This window comes from Lampris incognitus, chromosome 18 (genome assembly GCF_029633865.1).
Source record: "Lampris incognitus isolate fLamInc1 chromosome 18, fLamInc1.hap2, whole genome shotgun sequence".
In the NCBI taxonomy this organism is placed as follows: Eukaryota; Metazoa; Chordata; class Actinopteri; order Lampriformes; family Lampridae; genus Lampris; species Lampris incognitus.
In genome coordinates, this window is record NC_079228.1 from 11,105,317 (window position 1) to 11,117,565 (window position 12,249).

Genomic DNA, 12,249 nt, shown 5'->3' on the forward strand with positions numbered 1-12,249 from the left:
GACGCTACTGGGTGGTGATGTGTCTCGGTGTTTTTTTTTTTTCATTTTTTTTTGTTGGTAGGAATCACTGTCATAATTGCCTCGTCATAATGGCACCGTGACATTTTAATGCCACTGTGTCTAAACGGTGTAGTGTATCTCTGGGTTGTGCAGAATCCCGGCACGGTGTCCACGTTGGGTGTTTTGTCTGCATGCAACTGTTTACGATAAACAAATATAGGAAAGATAGCCTTCCAGTCCCACGTGGAACAAATTAGCGTTTTCTCTGAGATATGCATTATATCCCTAAACCGCAGATTAGAGCGCACGCAGATGTCTGGGGGGAAATTGTCGAGAACAGGGCAATTACCATCTTGCTGAGGTAGAACTGTTTCCACTGAACCTCATGGAGGTTCAAGTGGAACATTTCATCCGCCCCGTACGAAACCTGAAGTCATCAGGCAGCCCGCCATATTAAACCCATTAAAAGCTATCGGCCTCCTTGAAATCGTCAGTTTCGTTTCTTTTTACGCCCTTTTAAGACTGTGGGTATTGGGGTTTTTTTTGGGGTTAAACCTCAATGTGTCTTTTGTGGGCTCGGCAATGCGACCCACCACGCATCATCACTTCCCAAAACAGGATTACGTCTGAGGAATATTTCACCTGGGAGGTCATCTTGTCCGCTTCTCATGGGCGGGCAGACGGTGTCACCATCCAGTCTGTTGAGATCTAGCTCTGATTGAGGAAAACAACAACAACAACAACAACAACACAAACACAAACAAGAAAAACAAATCTTGTTACGACAGTTCCTCGCCGGATTTGACAAATGCATTAAATTTCCATTCTGTTCTCATCCAGCTGGAGTCATGCGGAGGGCCGATACGAGGGAAAACTCGAGGTCTGGTGTTGCAGCACTGATTAAGATCACAATGCACCACATGTTTATTTAATGTGTTTCTCTTGCATCCACCGCAGCGTGCCCCCGGGGACACACGCTGATAACGCAGTATGAATAGGTGCCTGTTCAAAATAGCAGAGGCAGAATAAAGCACTAAGAAAAATATCAAAACAACAAAACAAGTGATAATAAAAAAATGAAAATGTAGAAAAGGAATTGGAAACAAAAAGTGTGATCAAGTGTGGGCCTATCTCCTATATATATATATATATATATATATATATATATATATATATATATATATATATATATATATATATATACTGTACCATAGAAGTACATACAGCCCTGCAGAACACTGCACATGGTTCTGTAGAGCAATATTGGATCTGTCTATAGAAAGTAGCATATCCAAAAAACGACACATTTCTGCAATATACAGAAAGAATAAAATCCATATGTAGATATTATAGCAGTTAGAACCTGAGAACACTTTAGGCTATGAAATCCTGCAGAAATGTTAGATAGCGTCTGTGGTCCAGGTCAGAAGACAAGGGAATACAATGTAAAAAAAAATGAGGCACTGGTTTAACATGAATCAAGGTCAAGGGTCAAGGGTTTGTCTTTTTTGAACACATTGTTTTATCATGTCTTTATGCATGCTTGATAATCTGAGGTAAGAAGTTGAATCGATTCATCTGGACTGAAGAGGTCACTTAGATGAGCGATGAAAGGTTTCTCTTGGTAAATGTTGTGTCCAGATGAACCGATTCAACTTTCTGTGACTGTTTTACCTTTTGGTTTCTGCTTTCATCAACGTAAGGCTTGGATTTAAAAAAATGCTACCTTCTGGATTATTTTTGTCCTTTTAATTTACATCTGTAGCCTTAATGTCCCAAAATGTCTTTATGCTCGCTCAATAATCCAGGTAAGGAAACCACTGATTCAACTTTCTGTGATAAATCCCAAAACAACAGGTTGATAAACTCGTCAGCGTTAGGTATCCTGCAAGTTTCCATTAAGTCCTTCATCAAAACTCCAATAGGCCCGACAGTCACTTGCACCTTTGGGGGGAATCAGCTCTGTGCATAACTGTGGTCCACTGACTTCCGGTTTCTACTGCAGCGGTCATACCAGTGTCCTGTTTGTTGGCGCGTGCTATTGACAATGGCATATTTTTCGCGATGCCTGCAAGATTTACCATGGATAAATGTCAACGACATGCACAGAATTGTTGACAAACTTTCACCTGCACCTACTAGCGAACGGGAGACAAGTTTTAAGTTGTACATATCAAGTTACGTCCACAATTATGAGGCCGAGCGGACTGGTGGATGGACGGATGGACTCATGGACATAACTTGATATGCAGGTGAAACTTTGTTGACAATCCTGTGCATGTCGTTGACATCTATCCGTGGTAAATCTCGCAGGCATCACGAAAATATGCCACTGTCAATAGCACGCGCCGACAAACAGGAAACTGGTATGGCCGCTGCAGTAGCAACCGGAAGTCAGCTACGCACAGAGTCGATTGGTTGAAGGTGCTCGGGGTGCGTCAGAAGAGGGCGCTATGCTCGCTCGCACTGTTCCTGCGCCGCAGCTTCTCACTTCCTCTCCCCTCTGAGCAGGCAGAGCAGGACCCCTCGAAACGAGGATCTGGACGTCGTGAAAAGGATCGCCGGAGGGGGGGCCCCTGAGTCAATAACCTGAGTCAGCTTGTTTAGAGCGAGGCGCGTGAGCGCAACACATCTGGAAGCCTTTCTCGGGTTCCACATAACTGCCGAGAAACGAGGTACAGTGCAGGGATGGTATTTATCCCCCCCCATCTTTTACTGCCCATAAACACTTGTCTGACTGAGCGTGCGGGTTTCAAGTTGTTAAAGATAACTGCCTGCCGAGGCAATGTGCTCAGAAAAGCCAGTCAGTAGTGCAATGAGACAAACCGCAATTAAGATAGACCACAATTAAGACGCCGTTCCTTAAAAAACAGGACGCCGTAGTGAATTCCAGAAAACAATATGGCGGAGTGGCTCTTAAAAACACGCAAACGCGCAAGACGGCAAGCATAACAAGAAAGTAGACTGCACAAACATACCGTTGAGCTGCAACGAAACACACTTTACAACACTGCGCATGCACATTTCTGCGTGCTCTTGCTTTAGATATATTTCGGAGAGGGGCTTATCGTGATCATCAGTGGAGATTTAATCTGACTTAATCTTGCAAAGCAGGCCGGCACAGCACGCCTGCTATTTTTGGCTTTTGCTTAACATTTCGGGAACGTGTGAGGGGAAGTGACCCCTGCAGAAACTGGCTGCACGCTGGCTTGGACACACGGGCCCGTCTCTCAATACTTATTCAACGAACTGATTCCCAGCAGATGTGGCGTTCCTATACGCACAGGAAATGGCTCACACAACACAACGTGTTAATGTCTGTGCAACCGTGTGACTTACGTCCAAGGGCTGGATTGATGAGGAGAGACATGACCATGCAGATAGAGGGGCACAACAGCATCGTCAGGCGCCATGTTGTCCTTCTGTTGAAGAAGAATAGAGCCGGGCATTACTTAGTCGTACATCTCGGTTACCTTCCCAAACACCAGGTCCTTTAAAATGAATTTGTTTGCATTGCATTCCAATCCTGCCTAAATAAATAAATAATAGGCAGCCTGTCCAGGGTGTCTCCCGCCTGCCGCCCAATGACTGCTGGGATAGACTCCAGCATCCCCGTGACCCTGACTTGGGATAAGCGGTTTGGATAATGGATGGATGGATGGATATTACAAAACACTAGGACACTGAATGCAACGTGAGAAGACACAGCACTGGAAACCCACTGAAATCAAATCATGTTATTATGTTATTAAGCTTCAACAACCATAGTAATCATCATGTTGATTATGATAAATCAGCACATACCCCACATCTCAACCATCGTGTGCCCTATTAGGCAGAGACAAAGCATTGCTGCGGTATAACTTGTGCAATAGCCTCTCAAACTGCATACTTTTATACACAATTACTTAAGTCGTGCACATAGATAAGCTGCGATGGATCAATTGACCATTTCCTTGAGTAATATGTAGTATGTCTAGTGTGCTTCTGGTCTCTCCGACATAACCCTAAACACAGCGGTATTCCTCTGCTAGCCCTGGCTAACCTGAGTCTCGCCTGCTCTCCCCAGCATCCTGGTGACCACGGCCTCCAACATGACACCTGATGACCTCTGCACTGACGCCCAATGCAGTCTGGTGGAAGGGAAGAGGAGGTGCGACAAGAAGGAGGTGGGGTGGCGGCGGCGGTGAAGGTCCTCACTAGCCATCTCTATTGTGCGAGCTTGTATGTTATATTCAGATTACTTTCAAGGATTTGTGCGCTGCTGTGTGTGTGTGTGTGTGTGTGTGTGTATCTGTGTTAGCGGCTGGTGTAGCGGGGGGTTCAGGGGTGCTGCTGTCAGAAGAAAGACTAATGGCTTACTAAGCAAGGTCCTCTCAGCGGAGGCCATGGGCACTAACATCACGCCCTTCACGTTGAAGGCGTGCCCCGGGAGCACTAGAGGCTGCCTGTCCATCTTCCATGCCAGTCCTTCCACAACAAAGCGTTACGCAACGATGCGTCAGTGGCGGAGACACGCACACAGGCCTGCTAAGGAACGCTTCCGACAACCCGGACCCTGCACAACCACAAAGGCATCCCTATTTTAGGCCGAGGGCTCATATCGTACACTACACTTGTCATGCATTTCTGCCTATATGCAAACAAGGCACAAGGCCGCTCCTTCAATACGATGTGTAACGGAGCAACATTTCACCAGGACCAGTCATCACGGTGAAGCGTCAAAATCCCACTAAAGCTGCCAGATCTTCAAAAACCTGACAGCAGATTCCATATTAGCTGCAGAAATAACTACATTTTTGCTGCCTGATCCCGACCCCCACGCACTGCCACACTTATGCCACATCTTAAGGTTGACTCTGCCCGTCCTGTTGTGATCGACGACAGGATACGAGTTGCAGAAGAGAAATACATATGTAATATTTACGATGAAAAAATTCAAATAAGGCGTGATTTATTCATGCACAACGGCGCACACAGATATTGCCGTAATGCAGTGGATGCGGTTGTAATCCTTGCGTCACGAGTCGAGGAAAATCCAAACATTGGCACACATGAAAAAAAAAAAAAGGCAAACAACTCGTCTGGGAAATAAAAACCCCCTCGGCAGAGACAGGCAAGAATAGAGTGAATCCTAAATTATCTGACGCAATCAATCATTTAAGGCCGTCAGCTTCAGTCCCTTGACATTTATCAGGGTTTCATGCTCGGGACACGGGACACGGTCACGTGCGCGGAGGCCAGGGGCGCACGCCCAGTGTCACGCCGTATGGCGGTGCCACCCCGTGCCAACTCGGGTTGCCAGGAGGGGAAGCAACACTGCCGGCACGACTCGTGCGCGCTCATTTGTCAGACTGGATAGCTTCTCGACACCGAGCACTCAGCCGTGCAAATTAATCTCCTCAGTCAGCCCTAATTAATTAATAAACCGACATCTTTTTTTCCTTCTTCTTCTTCTTCTTCTTCTTGAGAATCGTTGAGGCCTTCGGTGATAAAAGCGCGTTTATCTGCTTCCCATCTCGCCTTAGAAGATGATTGCCGTTCAGCTGTAGCCGTGCACGTGCACACACACAGGTACGTGCACGCGCGCACACACACACACTAACTATGAAGCTATTTCCAGAGGTCAGACGAGCCACTTAACGGAGACATATTGCGCACTAAGGAACAAATTTATGGTCTGAGTGGGGTTTTTCGCTCCCCTTTATGAAATGCCGGATTAATAAAGCTGCATACACCGTACGTGCACATGTTGCAGGTCCGGGTGTGTGCTTTTTTTTTTCATCTCGCCCCGGCTACTGGACAGCTTCATTAATATACTCACTAAATATAAATCACCAGGTTATTGCAGAGATTTCCTCTACACATAGATGGCGCCTCTTTCCAGACACGCGCACACACGTGTTACAGCTGCGGAGGTCCACGGGCAGGCAGCTGTCAAATTAGCGGCTCGGAGGCACAGCAGAACCGCCGCAAAATGGCAAGCGCTGAAGAAGTATTGCAACTTCACGAGTTTTACCTTGTCAAGAGAGAGCCGTCGAAGGCCATGGTTTGACTCCCCTCCGTGACGGGAGACTGGCGGGCTTGGTCAGCGAGGCAACAGTGACGAGACCGGGTAGCAGAAAGGAGACGCAGCGGACATGAACCTCTTCCCAACTCCAAAAGTCAGTCCTACCTGCGCATGTTTGAGGGCTGACTGAGAGAAGTCGTGCCGGGGATGCCCCACACTTTTTCCCCCCTCCGAGGACACATAAAAGTTGGTTCATCACCTCCCCATTGGCCAGGAGTTGTTTCAAGAGGTGGCGACTAACTTTTATTACCAGCGCTTCAGAAGCTGGCGAAGGCATCTGGGCCTTCTACGTAGGACCCCCCCCCCCCACCCACCCACCCACCTAAAAACCCCACCCCAGCAACACCACCTCCCCCCGCCTTGCCTCGTTCTCCCCCCCCCCTGCACGGTGCCCCCTAATGACATGTTGACTGTATGTAATTCTGGTAATAATTATCGTCAGGACAGGGAAGAACGAGACAGCGAGTGATGAAATGTGAAATTCCTAATCGCGCGCTCATCACTGGTGTTGAGGAAAGCATGCGCGCCTGTGGTGCTGACACGAGCTTAAAGCCTTGTCATTAAGCCCGGGTCTTCAGGCAACACTGCTATTTACTCCTACCTGCACTCTGTATGATGAAATGACACGGCGGAAACAACTTTTAACCCTGGTGAAACAATTACTCCCATCCCGCTTAGCTCCTGTCTTTTGGAGGGCATGAAAAAGCCATAATGGGCTTACATGATTATAAAGACTCGTAATAAAGTAAATCATGAGTGATTGTTTATTTTGGCGCCTGTCTTTTTTTTTTTTTTTGTTGTTGTCTGTGTCGCAGACAGCCTTTGAGATGGGAGATTTTCTTGCGGCACGCAGCCATTCATCATGTCTGTCGCCACACATCTGTCTGAGTGACATTCACGTCGGACGCAATTGAATAACTGTGTTGGAAACTTGGCAACACCTGCTTTCCGGGAAAAGCAGTTTTGATCAAACAAAAACGATAACCACTGCTATCCAATACCATAATGAACACTTTCACTTTGTCGGATTTTTATAAGCTTGCATACCGCAAGAGCGCAGACTTTTACAGTACTAGTTTTTCACTGCTCCATCCGTACTACTTATAGTAGTTCTACTTATAATGCACTACTTTCAGTACTCCATACTACTTATAATGTTGTAGAGAGTTCAGGGGGCAGCCGGGAATTGCTGCAGCCGGGTCCCCCCGCACCACCGTGCTAATCGGTCGACTAAAGGGTCTGACCCGTTAGCCAAGTGCTAGCGAGTCTAGTCACCGGTGGTCGTTACACTACCCCCCCTCCTTCGGGAAGCGCGTCCCTGCGCTTCAGCGTACCAGCTCCCTCACGCCTCTGGGCGCTCGTGCTTCCGATGGCCTCGCGGTCTCACCATCCCACTTCTGACACCAATGTAGTGAATTCGGGGGGGGGGGCGGCAACCGGGAACCACTGCAGCTGGGGAACGAACCCGGGACTCCCGCATCCCGGGCAACTGCGTTAACTAGTTGACTAAAGGGTCCGACCCGTTTGCCAAGGGCTAGCGAGTCTAGTCACCGGTGGTCATTACACTAGCCCCCTCCTTCGGGAAGCTCCCTCACACCTCTACACCAAGAGACCTGGGTTCGCGTCCCGGCTGCGGCGGTTCCGGGCTGCCCCCTGAATTCGCTACATCGGTGTCAGAAGTGGGATGGTGAGACAGCGAGGCCATCGGAAGCGCGTGCGCCCAGAGGCACGAGGGAGCTGATATGCTAAAGCGCGGGGACGCGCTTCCCGAAGGAGGCGGGCAGTGTAATGACCACGAATGACTAGACTCGCTAGCCTGTTGGCTAACGGGTTGGGCCCTCAGCTGACTGGCAAGGCTCGGCGTTTTCGGTTTTTCATTTTTCAAAGCCATCCAGCATGCCGAATTTCGCCAAAAGAGGACACTGTTACGTAACCTCACACGAACAGGAACAACTCGTGGATCGGTGGAAACATAAAATCCAGATGAAAAGCAGTTTAAACCAATCTGCTCCTTTTTTAAAAAAAACTGGGTATTTTTCGGCGAAAATCGGGAAAAACCAAAAAATGCTGAGCCTTGTCGCGCAGTCGACCCGGGTTCGTGTCCCGGCCGCGGCGGTTCCCGGCTGCCCCCTGAATTCGCTATAATATCATATTTCTGTGTATGTCAAGTGCTATTGATTCCTCGCAGGTGCTAGAAAAAAAAGTCCAGTGGAGCCACACGAAATCAAATAAAAGATGATTGTTTGCTATTAAGCTTCATTACGTTGACTGCAACTTGATGCTGCAATTTACAACAGCCAACAATATAAAGGTCAAAGATTAGAGATTTGTGTCTGTATCGCATTACACGGATCAATAGTGCTTTTGTAGCTACACCGCAATGCTCACATGAGAGGCGTTCCCGGCTGAAAGGGGAACACGACACGCTGTCTGTGTCCCCTCGGAGATCTTTGAGAGAGATCACGTGTCCAGGCGAGATAATTGAGAGGACTCGCTTTCAATGAAAGTACGGCGGGCGGACATGGGAGGAGGAAAACAACATGTGATTATTAACACAGGCATCGGTCCCCATGACCAGCACACATGTGACCCGGAGTCATGCACAGCAGGCCTCTTCAGCCAACGGTACTGTTGTGGAAAACAAAGGGAATTTTACTTTTCTTTTGGAATACACTATTAAGCTGTGTTTGTTACCCGAATCTAGGCTCAAAGAATCTACTACTACTTTCGGCTGCTCCCGTTAGGGGGCGCCACAGCGGATCATCCGTTTCCATGTCTTCCTGTCCTCTGCGTCTTCCTCTGTCACACCAGCCACCTGCATGTCTTCTCTCACCACATCCATAAACCTCCTCTTTGGCCTTCCTCTTCTCCTCTTCCCTGGCAGCTCCGTATTCAGCATCCTTCTCCCAATATACCCAGCATCTCTCCTCCACACATGTCCAAGCCATCTCAATCCTGCCTCTCTTGCTTTGTCTCCAAACCGTCCAACCTGAGCGGTCCCTCTCTTATAATCGTTCCTAATCCTGTCCTTCTTCGTCACTCCCAGTTAAAATCTTAGCATCTTCAACTCTGCCACCTCCAGCTCCGCCTCCTTGTCTTTTTGTCAGTGCCACTGTCCTAGGCTCAAAGAATACAGTAGGCTATTACTTAGATGGAGATATTAGTTTTAAATAACAAGTCAGCGCATGACTGTTTATGTGTCAAATGTTTTGCATCATCGAAATAAAGGCAGTAAGAGAATATTACTGCAGCAGTAACAAGGAAATAAAACACTGTCCACCCTTGCAGCCGTCCATTAACATTATTCACTGGATACCCAATTTTTACCCACTACGTACAGTGCTCACTCTGGGCATTCTCTTTCTGAGATTCCCTTTGGTTTGTTTAAGACTATGGCCATCTAGGCCTGAACGAGCATCTTCTAAAAAAATCAATAGTGCTGCTGCTGTCTTAATGAAGAGCTCTCTCAACATATGGCAGAGTGCCATAAGACACAGGAAGCAACTGACTGGCAGATTTCTAAGTGGAAGGTGAGACTGAAATCCACAGATGTACAGTGAAGAGAAAGACTCTGCTCTCCAGAACTGTATGATTTTAGAAAAGTTAAAACACACACACACACACACACACACACACACACACACACACACACACACACACACACACACACACACACACGCACACACACACACAGCAGGACCAAACAAATGTCTTAGAAATGCATTTTTTTTAAAATCTCGACAGTAAGCCATGGTCATAGCCTGTGGCACAGGTGTGTGGGAGGTAGTCCCCCCCCTTTTTTTTTAACATTATTTTGAGCTGAAAACATCTTGGTATGGCAGCACGAATTCACGGTGGCGGCAAACTCAGTATCTTTGTCTACGTCTGCGTCTAAGTTGTGTCTTCGTTTGACGGCTGGGAGAGCTGGCGCTGGATCGGCTGGGAGAGCTTGGTCTGCTGCGTCCTGTGGGCCCAGGGACCACGGCCTTGCCTGGAGCTGCGCCCGAGGAGGAAACACCGAGGGCGGCCTGACAGGACGCGGAAGCGGGGCAGGCTAAGCTAACTGCTAGCCCGTGCAGACCGGAAGTGCCGACAGTCATCCTGGCTGGCGTTGTCCCGGACAGCGTTCTCATAACACAAAGTGTTTCTGATTCCTGGTGTCACTTGGGTGGTAGAACTGATTACCCTGGGGGTAAATTCATCTAAGACTGAGATCACTTCACACAAGGAGATAATCTATGCTTTGATCAAACCCCTCCGGCTCCGAGTGTTTCCCATAATTAAATATGGGGCGTCACTGTCCGATCCGCCGCGGAAATCCGATTTGTTCTGCGCATGTGCGTAAATGCGGCTACTTCCTGTCGCCGCTATCGTCTCATGGCGTTGCTGAAAAGGTGTCTTCTCGCCTGGTACGGATTCCTTTGGCTTCTACCGTCATTTGCAGGAATACTACTAAAAGGTGAGATGGCCTCCGATATTGATCACACAAACCGAGTAAAATTGAAACGGGCGTCTGTTGTGTCCAGCAAGACTCGGACCACGACTTTGAATCAAACCGTGTTCATTGCTGCCACAGTAAACGTCACATACACGTGCAGAATAGTATCAACCACGTCTTGCGTTACTGCCGTAAACCGACTGCCGTAAACCGGCTGTAGTAAAACTTAACGCTGCAGTGTCCTAGACTACAGTCACACTGTTGTGACTTATACACAACGGCGTCTTCAAATCCCACCCTTTAAAGCCAGCTATAAGTCGATTTTAAAAAGAAACAAAGAAAAGTAAAAAGTAATGGTAGTTAGCAAGAAATGCCTGCGTTACTGGGAAAAAAATGGTTACGTATTTTATGCACAAGTCCATAAAGTTCTCATAAAGGACTTAGTTTACAAATTATTGCGTACGTATGGCGGTTTAAAAGAACTGGGACTTTCTGGTTAATAACAGTTTGGTCATATATTTAATACACAGATGCGATTTGTTTAAAATGTAATGCTGTTCAACAGCATTTAAAGTTAACTGTACTTGTTCAACTCAGTGCCTGAGTAGGCACTTCACTGTATATCTCAGTCAGATATATATATAGTAATTTCCTTTTACTTTGAACTGCAACTTTCTCGGCTGTTTTCTTTGTTCCTCTTAAAACAGACAACGGACTCTTCTACACCAGCCCCAGCAGGCGGTACATGTGGCTAGTTGTGCTGTCAGAGGAAGACAAGAGATCTGTTCTGACGGGAATGCCACAGTAACCCTGGTACTGCGAATCCCAGTGCTGGCTACTACTGGCCACACTGATATAGGATGTTAAAGACTGGGTAATGTACTCCAGAGTGAGATATGCCTGGTATTTGACACATCTGCTGATTTCTTCAGACTTGGACACGATTTTTGGCTTTTTGTGATGTTGCATAAAATGAAACGGCCACACAATTTCCCAATTTGCGTCTTACGGGTGGAATATTTACGGATGATATTGTTAGATCCCTTGCTAGAAACCTCCTTGACTTAGAGGTTGTTTTGATTGTCCTCATCAACTTGCATCAACTGGCCTTTCATGGTCTATCCATTATCCAAACCGCTTATCCTGCTCTCAGGGTCAGGGGGATGCTGGAGCCTATCCCAGCAGTCATTGGGCGGCAGGCGGGGAGACACCCTGGACGGGCCGCCAGTCCATCACAGGGCTGACACACACACACACGCACACACACACACATGCACACGCACACACATGCACACACAGGGACAATTTAGTATGGCTGATTCACCTGACCTGCATGTCTTTGGACTGTGGGAGGAAACCGGAGCACCCGGAGGAAACCCACACAGACACGGGGGAGAACATGCACACTCCACACAGAGGACGACCCGGGACGACCCCCAAGGTCGGACAACCCCGGGACTCGAACCCAGGACCTTCTTGCTGTGAGGTGACCGCACTAACGACTGTGCTACCATGCCACCAGGCCTTTCATTATGCTAGACATTAATTTTTCTCGAAAAGTGTATACATTTGTATTACCGCTGCCAGTTGAATGATCCCATCAAGACTGTTGCACCGGTGTTACATTCCATGAAGGTACCACTTATATTATTTTAGCATAGCGAAGACTAATGTGGGCTAACGTGCTAGTCACAAGCTTGTGTACAGGTAAAAGAAGCTTGTGCTTGGTTTGGACTTGATT

At 47.6% G+C, this 12,249-nt stretch overlaps 1 protein-coding gene across 1 annotated transcript in view; it reads right to left on the reverse strand.

The window, feature by feature from the left end:
- Nucleotides 1-4,207, reverse strand: part of LOC130128325 (collagen alpha-1(IX) chain-like) — a 29,747-nt gene extending 25,540 nt beyond the window's left edge. Inside the window, exon 1 of the mRNA XM_056297960.1 lies at nucleotides 4,046-4,207. Within this exon, the coding sequence (XP_056153935.1) occupies nucleotides 4,046-4,207 (162 nt within the window). The remainder of the gene's footprint in view (nucleotides 1-4,045) is intronic.
- Nucleotides 4,208-12,249: the final 8,042 nt, after the last annotated feature.